General features: G+C 28.4%; 2 protein-coding genes across 5 annotated transcripts; both read right to left on the bottom strand.

The window, feature by feature from the left end:
• Positions 1–1,219: 1,219 nt before the first annotated feature.
• On the bottom strand, positions 1,220–8,556 carry LOC100794600 (alpha-dioxygenase 1). Its single transcript, XM_003553889.5, has 10 exons — positions 8,246–8,556; positions 7,691–7,954; positions 6,865–7,014; positions 6,087–6,220; positions 3,969–4,182; positions 3,608–3,753; positions 2,934–3,161; positions 2,587–2,789; positions 2,087–2,330; positions 1,220–1,676 (listed from the first exon to the last, which is right to left on the bottom strand). Exons 1-10 carry the CDS (start codon positions 8,366–8,368, stop codon positions 1,451–1,453), a joined length of 1,932 nt encoding a protein of 643 aa, XP_003553937.1. The 5' UTR covers positions 8,369–8,556; the 3' UTR covers positions 1,220–1,450.
• Positions 8,557–15,653: 7,097 nt separating this feature from the next.
• LOC100791805 (WAT1-related protein At3g28050) lies at positions 15,654–20,302 on the bottom strand. Of its 4 annotated transcripts, none has more exons than XM_006603766.4 (7): positions 20,049–20,302; positions 19,884–19,949; positions 19,687–19,800; positions 18,555–18,801; positions 17,829–17,987; positions 17,586–17,737; positions 15,654–15,948 (listed from the first exon to the last, which is right to left on the bottom strand). In XM_006603766.4, exons 1-7 carry the CDS (start codon positions 20,240–20,242, stop codon positions 15,849–15,851), a joined length of 1,032 nt encoding a protein of 343 aa, XP_006603829.1. In that variant the 5' UTR covers positions 20,243–20,302; the 3' UTR covers positions 15,654–15,848. The 4 variants fall into 4 exon arrangements, with proteins under 4 accessions (XP_006603829.1, XP_003553931.1, XP_006603827.1 ...); XM_003553883.5 differs by lacking the exon at positions 15,654–15,948 and adding an exon at positions 16,233–16,736; XM_006603764.3 differs by lacking the exon at positions 15,654–15,948 and adding an exon at positions 16,874–17,264.
• Positions 20,303–26,078: the final 5,776 nt, after the last annotated feature.

Here is a 26,078-nt window from a genome sequence, read left to right as displayed (position 1 = left end):
TCATGGATGTAACTAGCTCTCTTAAAGAGTACCTATATATTCAACGGTAGGTGACACAATCTACGTATGTAGTATAAGCTTCAAGCTAATTCCAATACTTTACAAATCAGTCTACTTTGTACAATTTAATATACTACGTAACACTTACCCCTCTTTTACGTTCATTGTTTAATAACCTCTTCCAATACTTCTTCCTCTTTCTTCTTTTTTCTTCTTCTTCTTTTTAGTAAAACAATTTATTAGATGAAAAGAAACAAAGCTTGAACACATATATACCAAAGCTAAGTGGTATATATATAGTTTGAGACAGAGATCGACATAAAAAAGGCTAAGGTTTGAGCAATATATATAACGCTACTTAAACAGAATAGCAAGATACAATTTTTTTTTGAACACATCAAGATACAGATAAACCATTATCCATCAACTAAAAGTATTATTGTTTGAGAAATGGAGTTGCTGGAAATGGGGTCGCTTACTTGTCAAGATTTTTAGAATATAGTACAATAGCTTAGTTTACAGATTTTAATTTATTCTTTTTGGTAGGTGTCAATGTATATGCTTGGTTGAGTTAGAATCAGAGATAAGAGGGGGGAATGTTGCTATAAATCAGTAATAAGAAAATCTGGCTGGTCAGGGTATGTATTTGTAGCACTTGTGCTTAACAAGTTTGTAAATGTCGGGTAACCCTTATACCTTTTTCCTCTTCTTTAATGAATGACTAATTTTTTGCTGATAAAAAAAATTGTTTGAGAAAATTAAATACAAGCACATAAATAGATTGAATTTCAGAGTACAAATTGTTGTCCTTTGAGGCTTGACGCTGATGAAGCGCGAGTTTAAAGTCTAAAGACTACGTATGTATACACATTATTTTTAAGGATTTAATCAAAAACTGACCAGAAAAAAAAAAAGAAAAAGAAGAGAACCTTGGAGAAAAGTTTTTTTTCTCAATGTGTCAAAGTATAGGGAGAATGTCCCTTTTTTCAATGTGTCAATGTGAAAAACCATTATATTATTTCCGGTGATAGGGGATAAATAATTATATTAATTTTGATTAACCAAAAATAATGTCATTAGCAAAGCCTATTAAATTAGACGTTGGAAAACAGTTTAAAATAGTGACCAAACCATTTAAATTGTAAAATTATGCAACATGTACATACTTAAAAAAAAACAATTAACTAAATACATTTTTTTGTTGTTGAATACATCAAGATACAAACAGACTATTATTCATCCATAAACTCAAATGCATCAAAATATTGTTTAAGAAGACTAAATACAAGCACCTAAGTGGGCTGAATTTTGGGATAGAGATAAGATAAAGTATACACGAGTTAACTCAAATACAACAAAAGGATATAAACCGAAATACAAACACCCAAAATAGACCCAATGATTAAATTAAAGGCATTAATGGCAAAGAGATATTGTGAGGGCAAACAAATTAGTGAGGAACACGAAGATAGAGAGGTATATGATTTTGAGAGTTTGGTGGTGAGTCCCAAACAGAGAAAGCACTAGAAGAGTTTAACCACTTGTGTGACATTTCAGGATAGTGACGATCAATAACATCCTTTAGGCTCTCAGTTGTATTCACCCATTCCAGTCCTTTCTTGGTATATGTCTCTTCATTAAAGTTGCTTGTGAAGAACCTGTCAGCTTCTAACCTCCTGCAAATGGGCAAAACTTATTATTCATTACTATAATTTGCTTTACAAAATCCTTCACAAAAGCTCAAAGATCTTAGGCTATATGTCACACCCAATATGTATCCTTTAGAATTAAGAGCAAAAATTGAAGATTTTTATTTTTATTTTTATTTTGTATAGAAGAAACAATTTATAACCTACTAGTATTTTGTTTACTACCATGAAATGCTATAAAATAAGAAATTTCACATTTTTCCCACTGATCCTTTTATACACTGTTCAACTAATTAGTTCCACTGCTAATTATGCCTTCAATATTTCTATTACTAGTAAAGCTTACAACCTAGAACTGATATGATTGTTGGAAGCATTCAATTTGGAAGGCGTATATAAACATGAGTTAAAAAAAGGGTGCTTTTAATTGCTCTTACCTGGTTGCCATGAGTAGGAATATAACAAAAGCTGTCTCACTGATTGCAAAACCCTTTATTTTCTTTTCCGCCATGAGGCCTACCAGTACATCAAGCTCTTCAACATCATCACCGTATACCTCTTCCAATACTTGAATTGCTTCCTTGTCATCTGTTAAATCTTCCCACTTGGAGATAGGTATCAACAGTAATGCCCTCCTGAATTGGTTGTATCTAGCCACACTCCTCTCTCTATCTCTATAAACTGCAACATTTATATCTTATTATTGAGAGATATAAGCTGGGTAGGGTGATTTAGAGGGAATGAAAGAGGAAAAAAGTATGGATTCCATTTCTTTTACTAATAAAAACTAACGATATTAATAATTAATATTTATCCATAAAAAAATAAATAAATTTATATCATATTATTGGATTAGTTCCTACTTCCTAATCCCTTGTGCACATAATTTAATAATAAAGAGTGATTAAGATTAGATTAGAATGAAACTTTAACATACTTTCAAGAGCAGCTAGATCCACATGATCAGGCCTATCTGTGCCATCTATGTTTTGTGGTACGAGGTCTCTGAGCCACTCTGGGTAGTTCCAAAGCTCTAATGCCCCACAAGCTTGGTGACCCATTGACACAAGTTGCCTTGCAACTCCTATTTCAGATAATGTTTTTTCTCCTTGCAGTCCAATCAAATTCTTCATAGGAATTCTACAATACCAAATAAGAAAGATTTTTTTTATTAAGCATTCAGAGGAATTAAACTAACTATTTTTTAGGAGTGGTGCTCATATGAAATATTGTAATATATATGGGGGGGAAATTGTGATGCTATATAAAATGTTATTATCATACTCTTTGACTAATGGAGGAGATTTGTTGGGTCCTGGAGTAGCGGATATGTCTCTTAGCTGTAGGTTATCAGGTAGGAGTGAGTGCATTCTATAAACAGTCACAAATTCCTCTGTTAGAGAGTATGTGACACCATGATTTTCTGGTCTCTTAAGACCCACTAATCCTCCCAAGATGACTCCACCAACATGCCCAAATGTATCCTTAAATTTCTTCCCTAATAATCCATACCTGAAAAAACAAACTATATGTTAGACTAACAATTTTTTTTAGAAATAAATTATATGTTATTTTCATTATCTTAATGTTTGTCAAAATAATACTTAAGTTTGCCTCACTTTTTATTTATACTAAATGTGGATTGAAATCACCAAGTATTAATTTTCAAAACAGAAAAGGCATTGTTAAATACTTTTTTTCTACAAATATTAAAATTAAGTATATAATCTTATGGTTTTTTTCTTTACAAAATTAATTTGTTCATATAAAATAATATGACTTAAAAATATTATGAAGAGCACATAATATTTTTAATTTAATTTGTACATTCTGTGAAAAACGAAAATCTTGTATTTTTCTTGCTTGATTTTTTTATAGTATTCCAAATGAAAATATAATTTTGATCCATAAATTTTTTAAAAAGATACAAAGTTAACTTGTGGCATTCTGAGTCTTACCAATTGGCACGCATGCCTGCAAGTAAAGTATCAGTTTTAAGGAGCTCTACAGTCCAATCAATGGTATGAACCTTTGCAATCACAGCTGAGGTCACCAATCTGGCATGGCGATAAAGTTCTTCATCTCCCAATTGAGGATAATGTTTCTGAATGAGTGCATTAAAATAGAGATGGATGTACATAGTTAGTATATATTTTCTTTACATCTGTTTATATATAGTAATTGTGACATTAATTTTGATATGTATTGTTGGTGTTTAATAAAAAAAAAAATTAGCCAAATTAATGTAACCTTAATTAGTGTTCCTCTTCACCTTATTAAGGGTGTTAATTAAATGCCTCAATATATATATACACACACCTTGAGATTGTCACAAACTGCATTGTGTTCTTGAATGAAAAGGGCCTGCAAGGTTGAAACACCAGCCCAACTATTGCGGATGTCACCTGCAATTGCTGTTCCATTTTCATTATGAAGAAGGTGGCCATCCTTTGATATCTTTATCTTTCCATCTTTGAAAGTTCTCACTCTCTGTAAAACTTCTCCATTGCTTCCATATACTGCGCTTGCATCCCTATTTTTTTACAACAAAATCCATGCAAAGTTAAAGGTCTTATTCAGAGAGCTACAAGTTAATTTAATAATTTACTTCTAGTTTAAATTAATAGAACTATATACATAAATCTCAGCTCTTCAAAAGTCATAATGAAGCTATACATAAATTTACAGCACATGTATTATGTTGTCATTGTCATACATATATACTAAGTGATTCCAGATGATGAAATAAAATACAAGGTGCAAGGCTGCAAGCATAGTTAAAAAAATCATGTTGCGCACTAAAAATTCTATTTATTAATAGTTAGTTGTTTGATTTGGTTTGATTGATATAATATTTTATTAATAAAAATAAAATAAGACATTACATCATTACTAGTACTAGTATTTTGTTTTTTTAGAGAAAATAGTAGTATTTTGTTATTGAAAAAAAAAATACATTACATCATATCATTAGCATTGAGTTATTATATTTATATTGATAGTTTTGTTTTTAGTCGACAATTTTTATATCAACAAATTGAACAAGTTTAACAACTAAACATTTATATGTGATTTCTTTTTTGTTTTGTTTTCGACGTTAATAATTTGGTCATGTATTATTTTAATTTATCTTGGTAATATAGTTTAATCAGCATCTTGTATAAACTTCATATGGATTAATTATTAACAATTGTCAGAATTTATTAATTTTATCGATTCAAGTAATTTGTTAAGAATTAAGCTATGGATATTAATTTGATTCCTATTATTGCTCCCATCCCTTTTCCGTTTTTCATGAGGGTAGTCATCTTCCTATTCTTTCTAATGAAAACCTATGTGGAAATCCTCATTTTCCATGTTTTAAAGGCTTAATCAATGTTTTATTCTCAATTTTTTTGACAAATTTTACATTTTTTAATTTATCTATCAATAAGCACAAAAGTTAGGGGTAAAATATACCCCAAAAATATAAAAAGTTAAGACTAAAGTTTGCTAAAAAAAATTAAAAATTAGGGATACATTTGTCAAAAAAACTATAAGTTAGGGTAAAAAAATCTAATATGTTAGTAGTAAAATAATCAAAGGTAAAACGTGTTAAATTAAAAATTTGGATAAAATTTTATCAAAAATTAAAAAGTTGAAAGTAAATATTACAATTAAGTTTTTTGTTTTTTAAATTCCTTGGGCCGCCAATAATACTTTTCAACCCGTGTAGTATCTTTTTGTGACGTTCAACTCGCTCCACGACATTAATATCTTCAAACACGTTACAAGATGCAGATGCATGCACGTAGTATTAAACTTAAAAAGTACCCTTGAATCACAATTAATCTGTGACCAAGGTATGTATCAGATCAATCATGATAATAAAAAACAACCGTATTACATAAGCATATTATTACTTTCGGCCACCCCAAAAGAATAAACCTTTTTGTAGCATCCAAATGTTATTAATATTTATTTTTTGTTCCCTCATATTATATAAGCATATTAAACATGCATGTACACCTAAAGAAACAAACCACTATACAAGTGGCATTTTAACTTAAACTACTTTTGTTCATCTAAGTTATTATTGCTTTTCATATATATTCACACAGCGCACAAATTCATTTATTTGTATACATATACAATAACTACTTTAGTGATTATTTACGTATAATTTTAAAAAAAAAATCATACGAAGCGGTTAATTTTACCCTGAATAAAACGTATTGCATGATTATTTACTACTATAATGGTTCTTATCTAAAGATTACTCTTTGATTTAATCATTTTAAATAACCTGCCATAATAATAATGGAAAGTAAAACACAACCGGCAGAAGAAGTTACTATGTTTTATTGGTAGTGTGAGTTTCTTTATATCCTTTGATAGATTAATTGAGGCACGTGCGCCACCATAGATATAATTGCTTAAGAGAATTAAAAATCTTACCACCAAGGTGTACGGATGTTTGATGATCCGGATTTAATCTCAAAGAAGCCAGTGGGAATTTCCTTTGTCTTGTAGAATTTGAAAGATTTGAGAGGGCATTGCCTTGCAACTTCTCTTGGTGCGATGAGTTCAATCTATATAAACATGTATGAAAATTCCACGACATGTTAAATATCTTCTTGATTAATTATCACAAGATTAAGTAAATAAAAAGGCATAATTTTTATGTGTATTGATTTTAGTATTACTTTTTTGCACTATCATGCAATTGAAAATCACTTTACACTTGACTTTTAATAATCTTTTCATGCTTAATATAAAAAAAAATTATATTTCCATTGCATTTGAATGCTTTAATTTTTTTCCAAAAAAATAAAAATAAATTACATTTTCAGTTCATTCTAATCAAATTCGTGCTGATAAAAAAAAATTCTAATTAAATTCATTTAAAAACATTCTTATTTGTTTCCAAAATGTTTTGATATATGTAATGTCATAAATCTTATAAGAACAATTTAAGGTGGTTTATTTTTTGCCCAGTGGGCTAGTGGTAGTGGTTGATGATTGCATCATTGCATAGTTGACAGTCTAATATATATAATATATTACACTTGTGTGTGACGTGTTTGACTAGGTGAGATGTATATAAGACTTGAAAAATTCTGGACATAGATACGATCATACGAGAAAAAGATAATATATATATATATATATATATATATATATATATATATATATATATATATATATATATATATATATAATATAATATAAGGACCTGGTTTGTGTCCTCAAGATGATCGATCCAATCATGAATCATAAATTGAATCCAAGAAGCTGCTATCACATTAAATTGCTTTCCAGTATCCTTGTATGTCCTCCTAGCAAGTAGTTTCGTGGCTACCACCATTGGATCAGGTTTCAATAGCTGCACATGTACACAAAAGATTATACTTTCAGATTCCCCATCTTGAGAGGGATAGACAAAATTAAAAATTAAAATAATAGACTCATCAACTGAAATAGTTAAAATTAAGTTCAACTAGTAGTCTGAAATAATTGATGCATAGAAAAACATTATTTTTTTTGGATAAGCCAAAGATATTCATTGAATATGCACATGATGACGCAATACATGCATGCCCTAGTTGAAACCTCCAGCCCCACTAACAGAATTGTCTACAATCCAACATGTACGTATCAATTCCTTCCCCACACATCATGAGAACCAGCTTATGCAATTCAAATGTCTAGAACATTTACATAAAGATAATATACCATCCGAAGCTAGAAAATACAAGTATACCGAATCTTAACATATACAATCAAATCATGAGCAGACGCATATCCTAATGAAAATTCTAGAACAGTAATCTTTTTCTTTCTTATCATTTATTTTCTTGTCTAAAATATCTGGTATTTAGAATATATTAAAGCTTTTATAAATTAAAATATCTGGTATTTAGAATATATTAGTACTTTTTAATAAAATTATTTCACTATTAATTAGTTGAATCAGGTATATTTTAGGACTGATATTAAAAAAAATTACAAAATTTGTTAGCTTTGTATGTATATAGGGTGAGATATTAGTTATTGTGGACCTTTTTTTTCTGATCCACAGGGAGAATATTTCTGCCAAAGAAAGTCCCATGGCTGCCAGCAACTTCGTTGAAAGGGTCATTATATTTTCCATCAGCTGTTCTGTATGGAAAATCAGAATGGTTAAACCTAACCCCCACCGGTGTTGTTCCAACGTTGAAGAGGTTGTACTCCTGATGAAGCCGCCGCCGAATCGCCAGGTACAATAGCCCTAAGAAAACCGGCAAGCGTGGCCATATCCCCAACTTATCAATGGAGTGCACAATCTGTGTAAGCCATGCAAGTAACAAACATAAAAATAACCATTAATGATAATCATATATAAATTGTCAAGTAGTTAATCACTTTATTTATTTACAATTTCTCCTAATATCAAGAATTACAACAAAATTATAAATGCAAAAGCAATCATAATTTAAAACCTGGATAAAAAAAACACATTAGAAATCAACCAGATGATCAATGAACATATATCATATTATTGCTGTAATATGTATGTATATATATATATATATATCAAGGTAACAAGTATAATAAGATGGAGAGGGGGGTTGTACAACGAAGAGGAAAGCATCTATTATGGTCATTCTGGCCACTGCTTCATGGAAGTCTTTGTGGATGAAATGGCGGAGAAAATTTGCAAAAAAAGCTCTAATGGGATCTGTTACTGCAGACCACATGGTTGCTACTCTTTTAGATGAAACAAGAAGGCTAAGTTTGACGAAATGTAAATATGAATGTGTGTGTATCTTTGGCTAAGGTTGCATTTGTATTTATAGGCACAATTGGGTAAGAAGTTTAACACTTGCAATTTAGCCTCATGGCTACAAGGCTGACCATGTCTTCAGTCTTGAGTTCAAATTACCTACGCCATTGAAAGCCATAGCTGATCTTATTTTATTTTCTTTTTTGTTGAAAATATGTAAAATATTTATAAAATATCATTATATATTAAAAAAAGACTTTGATTTTTCTATATACCCCTTACTTTCTTTCTTTCTTTTTTCTCTGTTATCTCTATATTCTTTTCATTCATTTTACATTAATTTTTCACCTTTTGTGAGGAGTGAAATAAACATTATTTTAAGAAAAAATTTAAATTAAAAATTTAATCCCTCCATTTAACACCATCTTTATTTTACTGTTTTTACGCCAAAAAAAAAACCCTACATTTTATTGGTTCATACATGGAAAAACACTTTTCTTTAGAGGACATGAAAAAACCCTTTATGACTTGATATCGCCTTTGTCAAAATTTTAATATTAAATTTGGTCATATATTTGATACTACTTTTCGTATTAGTCATTTTAAGCCGTACATAAAAGAATATTCTAAATTCTGTTGTCTTTGTTTCACACATTATTTTTCATTTTAATACTTACATAAATAGAAATCCTGATAATACCGTTTATAATTTTAATAAATGATATGAATTAATTCTTCATGTAATGTTTCATGTAGAAACTAATCAATGAAAATGTAACTTTTCATATACATAACTAAATTTTTAATTTATCCTTGAAAAAACAGAAGGATAATATTAAGGACTAGTTGCCTTCCCTTGTTCATGGGTTTCGTTCAACCTGCACGAGGATCCGGTACGCCATTTTCTATTGGCAATGAATAGTGTTAAATTTGTAATTTTCCCTTAGAAAAACCTTAATATAAAGATTAGTTCACTATTATTTATTCATTGATTATAACCACAAAGATCAGGACTAATTAGCCAATTTACTATAAACAATATTGTTTTAGGGTGTGTTTGATGAACTTCCAATAGAATCACATGCAACCACATTGAACGCCAATCTGTCAGTTTTTTTTTTTTTTTTTTATATATAATTTATTTCCTTTCACCTTGTGGTGCTCTGCATTGAACTTATATTAATCCTAAGTCCAAACACACTGTAATTATAATTCACAGATTAAATTTTGTTTACTGCCACTAGGGGCTGCTGTTAATAATTTTTTACTCTTTCGATTCCATTATTGATTGTCGCATAAAAAGTTATATGTTCTAAAATTATTATTATTTAAAATTTTTAATGTAATATTAATTTTTTAATTGTGTCACTTTATTAATGATAAATTGATGATCTATGAAATCTAAAAATAATTAACTCTTTCATCTATTTTTTATTTATATAAACAATTTAAGATGATAACTATTTTAAAACTAACGAAGTATTTCGTAACATAGGAGAGGAGAGTTCGAGCCGTTTAGTTAGTGTAAAGAAAATTAATGCGAGGTACAATTGTACTTTAGGGAGCAATAATAGAAAAAAAATACCTAGTACAAAGAATCAAGTGATTGGACAAATTAAAATTAAATTATTTAAGTATTAGTTAAATTTAATTCTTAATAAAAAAATATTTTTTTATTACATTTTTTTTATTTATTGATCGAATTTTAAATTAATTAAAAAACTTTCTGTATAGGAAGTTTAAGAATGAAACAAAAGAATTACTCAGTACAAACAAAAAGCAGGTCCGGGTCAATAACGAACGCCGTGAGGAACTCACGTGCATAAAGCCAAGTTGCATTGCTATTTGCTAAGAACCCACGTGGGCTTGGGTTCTTTTTCTAATTCACCCGCCCAATATTTTTTGGGCTTGGTGCGTATGAATGGATTTAGGATAGACTCTGATATCAAAAAGAAATCTGGATCTAACTCAACCCCTAAAAGTTAATTCATATGGTGAAGATTGTCCTCACCTTATATTCTTTATCACACTATCTCTCGTCAATGTGGGACTTGAGTTTTTTTTTTAATTATAAATACCTATTTTTGACACATTTATGTATCACTTTTTCTTCTTTTAAAAAATGTGTTTTTAAATTTGGATTTTTCTTACCAAACTTTATTTTGGCTTTATATTTTTAAATTGATAAATTTATTCTTTTAAATTAAAAAATATGAATTTAGTTCCTCAACTTTCTAGCAATAAAAAAACACTATAAAATATTAAATTTAAACATGTAGAGGGACTAAATTTATATATTGGTTAAAAAAATTGTCAATATTAAATATAGGACCAAAATTAAGTTTAAGCAAAGATAAAAATACTAAAAACATATTTTTTTGCTTTTTTTTATATATAATTTCTTTGTAGAAAAATACTATTTGATAACTTTTTCTTTTTTCCAATGCTACAGACAGCCTGCAGAGAAACCTGGGGCTGCAGACTGAGGAAAGACGATTAGAGACGAAGAGTCATGAAATGAATAAGTCAAAGTCAAACGCACAATATCACCAAGTTTATCATAAAATCTAGCATCCAGCGGAAGCAAAACCTCTCATTCTTTTTCTTTTTCTTAGCACACACGTTTATAAAAATATTTATGCTATGTAGGTCAGCCTCAGCAGGACTTTAAAATCATACTTCAAAAATTCGGTAGATTTTAGAGTTTAAATAAATTTTTCTTAATTAAATAATATTAGTTATATATTTATATATAATAAATAAATATATAATTTTAAATTTTTTAATATATATTATATTAAATCGAATCAATGAATAATTCACTGGTTAGAACGGATCACTCATGAGATCGAATTTCTTAACTTTAGTTAAAATGTTGTGTGAGGGGATGGGGCTAGGGCACGTGTTGGGGGTAGGTGGGGTGTGAGTCTTATCATTTTAAAATAAATAAGTCATTTTAATACTCTTATCATTTTGAAATAAATATCATAGGTTATTTTACACAACAATTAATAAATAGATAAAAATAATAATTTTACAAAACAATCTTATTAAATAAATAAATAAGAATAGTATTAACATTAGATTAAAAAACTAAAGTAATATAAAAGAGATAATATTGTTTAAGAATAATATTAATATTTGACTGCAATCACTGCTTTTCTAATGGAGAAAACATGCAACTTTCACCTTATAAGTAATATAAAATAGATAATATTGTTTAAGAATAATATTAATATTTGACGGCAATCATTACTTTCTTTCATGAAAAAACATGTAACTTTCACCTAATATAAAATAGATAATATTGTTTAAGATTTTGTTCTTTTTAATTGTTAAATGATATCTAGGGTTATCTTACTTATCCATCCATTTAATTACACTTAATATTTTCATGGTTAGTATTTAAAAGATTGAAATAAATCTCAATGGAAATTTTGAAACTATAAGATTTGAAACATGCTACAATTATATTTAATTTACTTCATTTATGGTGTGATTTTAATGCATAAATTAATAATTGTTCTTGTATTGATGCAGGATCAAAAAAGTATTAATTGATACTCTCTTGACATTTGAAGGGGCAGAACAGTCACTCTATTAGAATAATCGTATGATAATTTTGAAATATGACACAGCTAAAATGCTTCAAATTTTGAAAGCGTTTAAATTGAGTGTATAAAAAAATCAAACAAAAACAAACAAGCTAAGGACGAAAGAGTTAGATATTACAAGTGGTGCAACTTGAATAATGAATACTAAGAATACGACAAAGCTGTTTTGACCTCAATATGTATTTTGAAAATAGTATAAGACGAAGCAAGAAAAACGGGCAAAATCAAATTAAATGAGAAGAAACAAATTAAATAAATTAAAGATAATGACAGAAAAAACAAAATTAGGAAATGTATTTTATTAAAAGCATTCCAAAGCATAGAGCACCAGTACTGCAACAAATTAATGGAATCAAAGGGCAAAATTACATCTTCCATGACCGGGTACGAGGCTACTACATATGTTTATTATTTTTTGTTTAGATAATGACTAATATTATTATATAATCGATCATAAACTTGTTCTTTATAGAAAATTAGTATTAAATTTGTGTCAGATAAGAGACACATGTTTGATTATAAATTTACAAATATTTATAAAGTTGCATGAGAAATTTATGTTTAAGAATTAAGTTATGTTAAATTTAAATACTTTTGCATTTTCAGAATGTAAAATGATAAAATAATTTAATTATTTTATATCTATATTGTAAATAAAATAAAAAAATTATTTATTTAGTAATATTAAAATTTTGTAAATAATATTTTGAATTATTTAAAATATAAAAATTAATTAAATTAGATGAAAACCATTAAATCACATATTTATTAAAATAAATTAATTGTTATTTTACTTTTAAATAGAAATTTTTTATTTCATCAGCATTTGTGTAGGATGAAATGTTATAGATGTTTGGTATTATCTTCTACTAATGAGACAAAAATGAGCTAATAATGTAGGTATTTTTTCCCTTAATATAATCAGGCAATATTAGCTACTTAGAAAAGTATATTAGTTATAATAAATTTTCAAAAAGAGTGATTTTTAAAAAAATATTTCAATCAATTTTCCATTAGAATTTTTAATAATATTATATGTTGTAAGTATATTTAAACTAACATAATATAAAATTAAATTAAATCTTAATATAAGATATTTTAATTTACTGTAAAATTATATACTTTATTGGGAAAAAATATATTACAGTATGTGCAATTGTAGTAGTATAAGTGCTTAATAATCATATTTTTAATTTTTAATTTTTTGTATAGAATAAAGATATTACATTAATTTAAATTATTAATAATGTTATATATTTTTGTGTTATATACTAAAAATCATTATACACATAAGTCTTATATTAATCATGGATAATATAAATTTTCATACATTTTTAACTGAGTTTACCATTTCAATGGTATATAAATATTTAAATAATGTAATATATATATATATATATATATCATTAATAATATATTCAAAAACATAAATTAGCTTTATGCTACCTCCATTTTTATTTATAATAAGCAAATAAAATAACTAATTTCTTGTGATTTCTTAATACCAATTTTTAACTTCATCTTATGTTTTTTTTACTTCATGGAAATTTGTTTTGAAGGTTCATTTTGCTAAAAATGAAATAAATAAATAAAATTAACATTGATAAATTCAAATGTATAGAGGTGGTAAAGCGAGCTAACCCACCTTGACGTGCCTTAAGTAGGGTGGGTTGGTCATTAGAAACTGGTAATAAAATAGAGAATTGACTAGCCAAAAACTTACTTACGAGAAAGAAAAGAAAAATAATAGAAAATAACATTAAAAAAAATATTGATTCATCTATAATTAATTCGAAAATTATCAATCTCAATACAAGTATTAAAAGAAACCTGTACAACTTTAACCCATAGACTAACTGTCCATTTGGCAGAGGAAAGAAATAAAGTGAAGAGAAATAATTAGTGAAAATAGAAATACAAAAGAAGGTTGATTTGTATGATTTGAAAGAAAGAAAGTAAAAATAAAATGCTAAAGTTGTATGGTTTAAACGAAATGAGAGAAATGTATTTAATAAAGATATATAAATACTTCCTCAATAAAAAAAGAAAGATAAAAATACTATAATATTCCTGACATCTTTAATGCAAGATATTGACTTTTTTTTTTTTACTTTATTCAATCGATTAAACGAATACTAGTATATTTAATCGATTAAGATTGTCAAATAATCATATATGAGTGATCCTGATATGCTATTAGCCTATTATTAACATAATTTAATTGTTTTTTCTTTAAAAAAATAATTTGACCGATTATAAAAAATGGTCAATAGTCGATTAAATTTCTATAACGAAGATAAACAAGGCTGTTACAGCCCACCTTCGACCTAATTCACACTAGTTTTTGGTTTTTCTATTACAGAAAACAGTCATTTCCATATGATGTAAATAAAAGCAAGATCTGAGAATCAGGTGCTCTTAGAATCATTTTGACCTGTTGCTTTGCTAGATAAAAGTGTAATGGTGTGTTCATTTGTAGAAAAAAAAAAGTGAAAAATGGAAGAAATAACATTAAAATGCTATGAGATTCATCTTTTTACACTCTATTTTGATTTAAAATTTTCATCTCAATTCATTTTCAGTGACGGCTCTAACTGTTCTTAGGTGTGATGACACAAGATCCACAACTAAAAGAGGTCCAAGAAATTTAAAAAAATTCTATGGTTGTATAATAATTTTTTAATATTATTTGATGTTTTTATAATTAAATTGAAATTATTATTTTATTTCATATTCCTCTTGTTTAAATTAAGATGTGGCATGTGATTAATTAAAAGATATTATCGTGTTGGTTATTTTTTTAATTATCTTCATAAGTTTATATTCATAATAGATTTGTTAAAACCGAGATCGTGATAACAGATTTGTTACAATCGAAAAGAGTCCAACTTTATTATTTCACCTAGAACCTATAAAATCTTAGGACTCTTTTTGTTTTCTTTTCATTTCTTTTGACTCGGTCGATGGGGTCCCAAAAGAAAAAGAAAAAAAAAAAAAGAAGGAGCATGGCATTGAAGTTTCATGGTCCTAAATTAAACCACGACCTTCTCCTTATGAGTTTCATTGCTTTTTAATCATCTCCACAATTTCAACTGAATTGGCGTGTAATTGATAAACTGATAAAGAATTTATGTTGATATCAATCATAAAAACTTTGATAATCTGTAATTGTGAGTGTTGAGTAAGAAAGAATCACAAGTAAAAACGTGAGTTAGAATGAAATTCTATATTTTTAAAAGAATTTAAAATCTCATTATTTTAATCAATCAAAATGATTCATAAAAATACCGAAAATTAAATCTCCTTTCAAATACTCTATCTAAATATTTGAAATTTTGAGTATAAACTATTTTCTTTAAGTGACATCACGGCTGAGACCTCAAATTTTATATATTTGGAGATAAAGTAGCAAAAGGAACCTAAGAAATCCTCCAACTTGAAATTCATACTATATAAGTTAGTCTTTCCTTGAGTCCCCCATCATTCAATTTCATATCTTTAAACATTTTCATGATGTAATTTGTCTTTCATTTTAGTAACTACTTTGGTTACACTTCCAATTTTTTTGACGGTTTTTTTGCTTTGCCCATATCACTCATCTTTCTCAAGTTTAAATGTTAGGGACCAAACAACAAAAAACACCAGTAAACAGTAATTGGAGGAATGTGTGTATTATTCACTGATAAAATAAGGAAATAATTCCATGCCACATAGCAAAGCTCCTTCAGTGAGGCTAATGCCCTCTGTCCATAACTGAATTCTAATATTCTGATACCTCTCCCTATCAACAACATTTCCCTGAATACCCTCAGATCCCCTCTCACGATTCTGGCAATTCTATTATGCCAGTTCATCCCTTCTTTTCTCACCCTTGTTTCTCCTAGCACACACCCTCCATATCTTGGGCCTCCCTCCTACTTCCAAGTCCAGACTTCCAGTCCTATCATTCAATTACATGAAGATATCAAAAAATATTTTCACAAAAAATAGAAGGATAACAAATAAAGGGTGGGAGAGGACTCAAGAGTCATTCTAGGAAAAAAAATGTGTACATTTACAAATAAACTCCTCCTAGCCTAGACACTTTCTTTAGTCCTTATTTTAAGTTTCATTCACTTCCATTCTTGAAATCACTAAACCTCAACATTTCACATCTGTTTCTTTTTTCCCCAATCAGAATCTACTCCTTTCATGTTTTGAAAAGAAATTATGAACTTATGATACTTCTTTGGGGCTTCATTCCTTAGAAATATTGACTATTGTATCTGAAGTATAAAGGTACATGATGCTCCCATTGTCTAGGCTGCTTCTGCAACTAGAACCTATAGTAAGTATGGGAGAATTGTATTTTCATAAATTACTGAAAGTTACAATGTGCTGTTCTGTGACAAAAAATGGTCTCTATGATTTTCTACAATGTCAAGACTAAAGAGGTGCAAACAGTTTATATTTGTCTTCTATACACTTCCACCTGTCTTCTATTCAGAATTTACAAATTTTTTGGTTTTGCAGAAGAGGAAACTTCTCATTTCAGCTGTCTATACACTTCCATCTATTTTCTTCGTAGAATTTACAGTTATATAGCTTTGCAAAAGAGGAACGTTCTCAGTAATTGATGATTCCTGGCTACCAACATTTTCCTCCTCCCCCTCCTCTTCCTTCTGTTCAGTTGCTTTGCCCCACATAACAGTATAAAACCCAATTGATATTATTGTGGCTCCAATTATACTGCAGCAGGAAGAATGTTATGCAAATGATAAGGCCAACATACTATGTCAATGAAATTGCTTAGCTTCTTTTCTATATCAGATATGCATCAGAAGCAGTAGAAACTCAAAGTGATTGCATGACTGTTTGGAACATTCAAAGGGTTTTAAAGACATCAATTAAGTACTCTGATTAAAGCAGCGTTTTGATCACTGCAGAATGCAGAACATGGAAAATAACAAACAAGTAATCAAATTAAAAAAAAAAAAACTGGCTAGTATATTATGTCTAAAGGCTAACAATGTCTGATTCGTGATCCAAGTCGGGATCTGACTATCATTTAATGATAAATGTTCATTGACATTTGCCCCCATCAATTGCAATTGGTCAGCATTAAACACATGTCTCGAACTACTTGGCCTATTCATTTGTACTGAAGGACTCGATTGTTGCATTGTAGGCACAAAGTTAGCAGGCATTTTGAGACTCAATTGTTGAGGAGCCCAACCAGGTGTTTTAACATGTTCTGTTTCTGTTGATGTAGCAATTCTGTATAAAAAAACTTAGCTTAACTTCATTTTTGTTGTTATAAATTTTTGGTTAGGGAAATAAGGGGACTAGCACTTCCACAGTGTCTAGTTGAGAATGAATTAAGGGAGCATAGTTCACTTTTTTAATGACTAACCGATTTACTACCAGCCAAACTTAAGTCTAGAATTTTTCCAATCCATTTTTTTTTGGTTTAACTCTGGATAATCATGCACAACAGGTATAAGATAGGGGAATAACAGTTGCTTTATTTGTCTGCATTTGCCTAATTATTTCACCATGATCTAAAGTAGAACCAAATGAGAAAGTATAAATACTAACCTTCCAACATATAGAGAATCACCAAGGAACATAACACCCATGGCAACCGCAATAACAATTGAGAGAGGCTTGAACATTGCTACATACACAGGCCCTTTTAAGTGTATTCCCCAAGCATATATTGCACTACTCAGGAACTTGTTAAATATTCCCTAATTTAAAAAAATGCATCATCAGCAAGTTGTATTAACTCAAGTGTATTTTTTAGGTGAAAGTGAAGAAAAAATTTCAGGGGTATATTACAGTGCAAACAATAGAGATCAGTGATATATCTGGTCTTATTTTCCATGCACTTGAATTTTTCTCCCCTAATAAGCCTACAATTGATGCTACAATGGCTGCACACAAGTTGTAAAAGAAGACCATAGATAGTTCATCCGGGAACTCCTTCAAGATTTCAACCTGTAAAACAAATATCAGAATTTAAAATTATTTCAGTACTACCTTAATGACTATTTCCATAAGAATAAACTATCAATTTCTTCCTCAACTATTACCTTCTCTCTCCTAAATAGTCTCTAAAATAATAAAACTATTTAAGTAATCCCCAAAATTTTGAATATTCATCAATTTGACCATAGTTTTTTTTAGATGAACATTGATAAAATTGATTTTAATTAAAATTGATTTTGAAAGGATATGATTTATGCTTGAAAGTTTTTACTATAAAAGCAAGTTAGAAGTAAAACTCAATATAAATTTTTTTGATCCAATGCAAAAGCTACCAAAAGTTGTTTTAGCTTAGAATCTCTTCTCTAACGAGAAACAACAGGTACTAAGTTGATGTATTTTAGAAAGTTCAGGAAGTTTTTTTTTTAATATTCAAGAGACTATTTAGCATGATATCTAGTACTTTTGGAACTATTTATGTAAATTGCTTTACTTTAAAGACCCTTTAGGAGAGAAGGTAACTCTTTAAGGATCAGTAATTTACTCATTTTCCATACACAGCAACAACAAATATATTACCTGGTAAACGAACCATACAGTAAGTAGTATATTGCAAGCTGTGAGCAGAAGGCCACCAATGACCCAATTTCTATCCACTGAAGTAAGAATGCCATTTGATTGTGGAAGTTGAATGGAAGGGGAATTATCAGCTATGATGACCGATTGGCCTTTGTAGAAAGTCACAACAAATGCACCTAATACTGATATTATGCTGCCCAATATCTTAGCTTGGGTTGTTCTACGTTTTACAGCTATCTTTTCCATCCTTAATTTGTGGTGGTAATAGGACAAGAAAAAACAAAACAAGAATGTGCCTGTTAGTAAAATTAAAACTGATTAATAAACAATTGACAACCTATGATTTAATGTCAAAAGTTAAAATTTGTACACTGTTAGTGCTTTTCTAATTGAACTAAAAGTGCATCCATGCATTCTCTAAAGCAAGGAAACTAAAAGTGCATCCATCCTTGATTTAAGTGAGTTAAATTAAATCTATGAAGTATTCTAGTTTAAATTGATTAAATGCATGTTACTTTCTTCCTTTACGCACTTTCTACTGAAATCAAATCCCTTTTTAGTACACTGTTATTGGATGAATTTAGTGTTAGTTTCACTTAAAAAAAAAAAACACTGGCTCCACTCTCTAATGAAACCACTTTATTCAATAACGAAGTAGTATGATAGAAAAAGTATACTACTGGCCTTTGTTTTTTCGAAATTATCACAAGAATGACCAAAAGGGTAAAGTCAACGTGGGAAAGCTGTGGGGTTCACATTCTCAATAATGAAACAGATCCGCCAGGAGTTGTACTTCTTCCATATAATATGAAAGTTTTATTTTTTTTTCCTTTTCTTTAAAGATATGAAGTAGGTTTGATACAGTATTTAAACTGTAAACAGTCTATCTATCTGTTTTATGAAAGTTTACCCTTTCATTTAATCTTGACTTTTAAAATAATTATCTTAAAAATTATATTTATTATGAATTTTGACTAATTGATCATTGATATTATAAAAAGAAAACTCTTATTTAAATAAATATCTATGATGCATATATTGTCTTCAAGTCAAGTGGAAAAATGAAAACTAAACATAAAAAAAAAACAAAAAAATGTCAAATATTTATATGATTCAAGATAGGGAAGGGAACCTGCAAATGACTGCAAGCACGAAGGTGAAAGCAGGAGTGAGGTTGCTGATTGCAGAGGAAAGTGTGGGAGAACTATACCTGATGCCAGCATACCCCAAGATCTGAGATGAACACCTGCATCAAAATCCAAAAGTCATCACAAAAAAAGAGAAAAAATAATTCTAAAAGGCTTTAGAAGCTGTGAGTTCCTTACTTACCCTATCACTCCAAGAAGGGCAATTTTGGATAGGATGGAAAAAGTGAGTGGAGGAACCACTCTTGATCTACAAAGAGACATGTTAAACAAACATTAATTAAATTGTAACTTCAAAAATTAGAACTCAGAAACATGTTTTTTTAGTTTAGATTTTCAGCAGCAAAACCTTCTGTAGAAAAAAGTGACAGGAAGTAGTACAAGAAAGGCAACAGAATAGGCATAGGTGACAAAGACATAGTTACTCATCCCTTGCAGTGTGGCTGCTTTGAAGAGAGTGAACAAGCCTGTGTTGTTGCATTCATTGGCAACAAGCACCACCAATGGCAGCAAATCCTTGTAACAGTGCCTTCTATCCATCATTCAGAGCCAGACCTTTCTCTGTTTTTTTTGCCTTCAGTCTTTGAGACACACCCAACTAGTAAGCACACTTTGGTAGTTTATATACCATATATATTAATTAATTATGATTTTGCATAATTACACATAATTTATGAAAATATGTCATTCACCCTAGCATATTTGGGACAACTTTTTTCCTTCAATTTTAGTTGTTTTTATGAAAAAACAAGTTATTGTTTTTGTGAAAACTTTATATTTTTTCAGCTTAATTTGGTAATATTATTTTAGTTGTTTTTTATGAAGAAAAAAAGTTATTTGTGAAATAAGCCAGATATTTAGAACATTAGCTAAAATTCAGTATAAGAAAAACTTGTTTTTTTAAAAAAATTATTTTCTATTTTTTCAGCTTAATTTGGTATATATTGTTTTAATTTAATTAAATATCCATAATTCAAGTTTTAAGTATGTAATTACCTTGAATATTTAAAAACAAAAATCTTATTATTTATATTGATTTTATCTTATTTAAATAAGATTATATTTTAAAAATACCTTAGATTGCCTCTCTAATAAAATATATATGATATTTATTAAAAAAATATTTTACTAAAAATGACTTTTTTTAGGTTTTTTTATAGTGTAGTACATTTACATTAAATTCATATTTTTGACTTTGTGTGCCACTTTCTAAAAAATCTATTTGGATTGAGGAAACGGATCCAACCCCACATGGCACAACCAATACTAGAAAGTAGAAAGTGATCCTTCTTAAGGATGGCTATGATGCAAAATGGACAAATAAGATAACGATTTCCTTACATTAAAATATTTCATAGTTTTTTTTTTCTTTAATCAGAATTGGATGCTGAGACTGAGATGTTAAAGTGGGTTTATGGGGAGACTCATTTTTGGAATGTGAGTGGGGAATATCAACTCACCATATGGAGACACCCAGTCAGGATAAGTGTGAGTCAGGTACTATTTTTTTTTTCTATAGAATTTTTTTAAAAAAGGAATATTGAAAACTATTGATATACTACCTTTCTCAAGTCTCAAAATACAATTATTTTATTTTTTTTTATTAATCTTAATAACTATCAAATTCCATAACTTTCAATTCTCCTCCGTTTAAATTAAAAATGAAAAACTAATGAGAAAAGTATATTTAATTTTCAGAAATTATAATTAAAATTGAAATAAATAATATCAAATACAAAATATTTTTAGAATTTTTTTATCAAAGATAGGTATTAGAAGTTTTATAACAACTCACAAGATAATTGGGTTTGACTCCTTTAATTCTAAAATTTAACTTTCTTACATTAATGTAAATATTTTTACACTAATAACCAATTAGAAATTATCTACTCCTCAAAAAAATAGAAATTACCTAATGTACAGCTTTTAAAATATTTATGATGAAGTTAATAAATTTATTGTGACAAACATTTGATTGGATGTAGGCATGAAATGTTTTTACATTATTAACAATCAAATTCATATTGTTATACATGAAACTAACAAAAAGCCTTGAAATATTTGCAATTTGTAAAACCATTAATCACATTCATAACACAAGACAAACTATCCATTGAAGATGAATGACATTTATCATTATTTCTATTATTCAATGGATGTTTTTAAAGAGTTATAAATTTATAATGTTATCCCCACACCCACTTCACACTCTCACAATAATTTCTACCACAAAGAAATATTGGAAAGGAAGAGAAAGAAGTGTGGATAAATATTTGATGGGATAAAAGAGAGAGATAAAAGAAAATGCATTGCTGATATAAAGGTGAAAACCGTGTTATTTTCAAAAGAGTGAAATTTGCCGATGTATTATTGCTTGCCATTTTTGGCATCATACCTTTTTTTAGTAGGAAGAACAAGACATAGGGAGGGACCTATATATCCGCCAATCCTCCTTTGTCCTTTCTTAACCATTTTCTTAAAAATTATTTTCTTCCTAACAGAGAAAAGGAGAAAATCATAAACAAAAGCTATTTTTCTTTTGAAAAAAAGTAATGCAATCTGAACGGAATCTTTTGTGCAATTATGAAATTGTGGTTGATGTTTATCCTAGAAATTTGTTTGGTGAAAGAGAAATAGTCACCTAAGATGATAAAGAGACAGAAAAAAATATATGAAATAAAAAGGTGGAGAGGAGATAAATTTAAAAGTGAGACTCACTTATTTTCATTCATCTACTTATTTTTTTCTTACACTAAATTTTTTTTATTTTATTTCTCACCTATTTCATTCATGTTTTCTATTGTCACCCACCTTATTTCTTGTTTATCTCTTTCTTCTCACCAAACGGTCATCCCTGATGTCTACACTATGTGTTCTATAAATTTTTTTCACAGGTTTTGCCTACAATTTTAGCTTCAAGTTTTGTTTGTTGAACTGATATGGATTTTGTAATTTAACTTTTACTCAATATACCTCCCAACCTAGCTAAAAGGGTTGGGGAAAAAAAAGAATTCTTTTGAAATTCTCAAATCACAAGACAAGTAATCTTTCCACACTACTTTTGTAACAAAAAAAATATCTGAATTCTCAATACAGTCTAAGGAGATTTTGAAATGTATCAGTCATGATGTGGTCCATATGGAGGACTAATGAAAGAGTACTAGAGGAAACTCACTATTTGGCTTACACTGTTTACTCAGATTCTGTAAAGATGCATCAAGTCTGGAAAGAGCTTTATTAATGTGAAAATGAAGAAGGATGTGACAAGAACTAGCTAGTTTCAAAAGCTTGGTGTGTTGGCAACACCAGATTAGGCACGAGATATTGATACATGAATTAAAATAGGTGACTTCCCTTTGGACTTGGTGAAAGAGTTGCTTGGGTTGCAACTTGGTAGGGACATATTAGAATGGAAAAAAAATGTAATTTGAAGATAAAGCCATACAGATATAGACATGTTGTGATGCCACTGTAAGAATATTTAAATTTTCACAAAGAATTGTGATAAACCTAAGATGATGAAAAAATCATATAAGCAAGATATAGGCAACAAAAATAAAAGAAAACCCAAGGTACTAATTTAACTATAAAAAATAAAAAAATAAAAAGAATTGAGCTTCTAAAATTGAAGAAACACAAAAGCCCAAACAAAAAGAAAGAAAGAAGAACAACAGACCTGTGTGTGAACTATGAAGTAACTTCAAAATAAGCCCAACATGAAGAATAAATCCAAGCAATAAAAAATAATAATAACCTGAGACTGAGGTTAAGATGGTATGCAAGTCACAATTATGCCTACAAAACAGATTAACTCAGTTGGACTTAAGGAAGAGTGTTACAGAATATACATGTCTCACATTGAGCAAAATAGAGAAAATTAAGTGTATATAAGTTATGAGTGCTTGAATTACACTTTTTAGACAACAAGATGACATATCTCATACCTAACCCTAGCAACCCCAACCACTCTCCTAGAGGGTTTGCACTTCACAATTTAACAGTACCTAAAAATTGAATAACTGTTAATTAAGTAGCTTGTTATTTTTTTAGGCTTAATGATAGAAAGTCTCAATAAAGATAGTCTTATGATCCATAAAACTAGTGTTTTAGTGACTTGTTTCAAGGATTTAGAAGCGTTAATTTTCAACTTATTTCTAAAAAACTTGAATTGACTTTTAATAGAAAGTCTCAATCTATCTTTTCAAATCTTTATAGCTAATAATGGAATTGGAATGTGATTTTATTTTATAGGTAAACAAGGGCTACTAAATAAAGCAACATGTTCAAGTCTGGACCACCGTAGCAAAACTAGATTGAGTAATCCATTTGAAATTTTGAATAATCAATTCCTTCTTGTTTTGACTTTTGATTATTTTTTTTTCATCTCTTAGATTCTGCATCAAGAAAACACAGAATTGAGACAACCATGCTCAAAGTATACTTGGACACCGAATAAAAAGTTTAAATTAATTAGCCAATTTTACCAGTACTAGAGTAGGTTATTGCTTTCAATATTCATCAATCATTGCAATCTTTTCTAAGGTACTTCCTCCAGCATTTCGATACATTACACAAAAAAGCTGTGCTATTCAAAAGGTTCCATTAGTTCCAGTTATGATCATATGAAGAAAAATTGTTCCCAATTAAGGATCGGAAGAAAAAAAATGCACTTAATAAGGATAGATATGCAAAGAATGCTCTGTGAAGGAAAAGTAGGTGCTTTAAAATCTGACATAGTCTTCACTTTCCTTCTTTTGTGGGGTGGATCTAAGGTATTCCCTAGCCACGAAATAGAGACTAATCCTTTGAAATACTTAAATCCATTTAAGAGTTTTATCTCTTTCAATATTTTTTTATTTACATAGACACTCGGAATTGAATCCCTGATCACATACTTAAGAGACATAATTATCCATTAATTATACAACATAACAATGGTTGACCTTCACTTTCTTGTATAAACAAGTTTGTAAGATAAATTAGTGTTCATAACACACATCGAAATAAAAAGAGATTTATTTTGGGTTTAAAATATACTACTGTAAAAATCAAATGGACACATACTCGGATATGAACTATTGGAGTATAAAGTTTTTTAATATTGTGAAGACTCTAGATGTATCCAAGTCGAGATCAATCTTTATTATCAACTCTTTGATGAGCAGAATTCTAAAAAACAAACTCTCCTTCTACTTTTCACGCTTAACTTTTTTAGTTGTTGTTTAGTACTCTTTACTTTTAGGTAGATCTTCTATTTATAATGCTAAAGAGATATGGATTTGGATCTTTTTTTCAAAGAGAGAAAAGAAATATTTTATTTTAAATAATTTCATATCTCTTTATCTTTATAAAAATAAAAAAATTATCTCATATCTTTTTTTAAGAAACTTCATGATATAATCCAATCCTAATATGTAGCAATAGAATAATATTCTTGTTTTATGGACAACTTCTTCATTTATAAAATAATATTTTTTAATATTAATTATATTCTTGGTGCTAGCAAAGAATATAATAATATTTCACTAAAATATTTATTTGATTAAATTAAATTTTCTAATTTAATTATCAAATAAATTATTTTCTTTTGCAAAGATTGAAACACCCGTTTGTTTGTGATCCTATAGGTTCAATACTAAATCGGTAGTAAATTAATTATAATCAATTTACTAATCAAGGTAAGCATCTAATAATACTCTTTAACATCAAAATAGTATAAAATAATATTTTTTACCTTCAAGAACTAGTAGAAGAATAATATAATATTTTCTTTCATCATTTACATCTTAAGGTTAACTCTAGATTATAGTATTATTGTCAAACTCTAATAAGCTAACACATTTAATTAATGAATGACAAGAAACTATTTTTTTCTTCCTTTCAATATTCCTCTAGGCCAAGGTCTTAGTTATCATAGAGCTCAAACTCAATATAAGAGTTGATGAATTCCTTCTTAATTAATCATAATTCTACAAGTATTTAATCATATCCAATATTCATTCAACTAGTGATAATCTTAAGTCAAATATTCATTAGGTGTCCAAAATTAAAACAAAACAAATAACTTGTTAATTACTATGATAATCTATGTTACTTAAAATAATATTAACATATTAATGGTTAGGAATCCTTAATTGAGTCAATTCAATGATGACATCTACATGTACATCATTTTTATATATAATTTAATAAATAAGATTTATTAATTTTTATCTAATAAAGACAATTATATATATTGATCTATTCGGATTATCAATATTTTATTCACAATAATCTTAAGATTAAGAACAATTAAAATTAAAATTACAAAAAACTTATTTCTCATTTTCATAATCTCTATTATTATGATAATAAATTTTTAATTTTAATCAATGATCTT

This window comes from Glycine max, chromosome 19 (genome assembly GCF_000004515.6).
Source record: "Glycine max cultivar Williams 82 chromosome 19, Glycine_max_v4.0, whole genome shotgun sequence".
In the NCBI taxonomy this organism is placed as follows: domain Eukaryota; kingdom Viridiplantae; phylum Streptophyta; class Magnoliopsida; order Fabales; family Fabaceae; genus Glycine; species Glycine max.
This window is presented reverse-complemented; position numbering and strand designations above follow the sequence as displayed.

Coding starts and splice junctions, on each gene's coding strand:
- LOC100794600 (XM_003553889.5), bottom strand. CDS start 8,368: ATGTGGTCTGCAGTAACAGATCCCATTAGAGCTTTTTTTGCAAATTTT. Junction 6,221..6,864: donor ATCTTGAGGACACAAACCAG/GTCCTTATATTA, acceptor ATGTTTATATAG/ATTGAACTCATCGCACCAAG. Junction 1,677..2,086: donor TTCCTACTCATGGCAACCAG/GTAAGAGCAATT, acceptor GCCCATTTGCAG/GAGGTTAGAAGCTGACAGGT.
- LOC100791805 (XM_006603764.3), bottom strand. CDS start 20,242: ATGATGGATAGAAGGCACTGTTACAAGGATTTGCTGCCATTGGTGGTG. Junction 19,801..19,883: donor GCCCTTCTTGGAGTGATAGG/GTAAGTAAGGAA, acceptor ATTTTGATGCAG/GTGTTCATCTCAGATCTTGG. Junction 18,802..19,686: donor GTGCTTGCAGTCATTTGCAG/GTTCCCTTCCCT, acceptor CCACAAATTAAG/GATGGAAAAGATAGCTGTAA.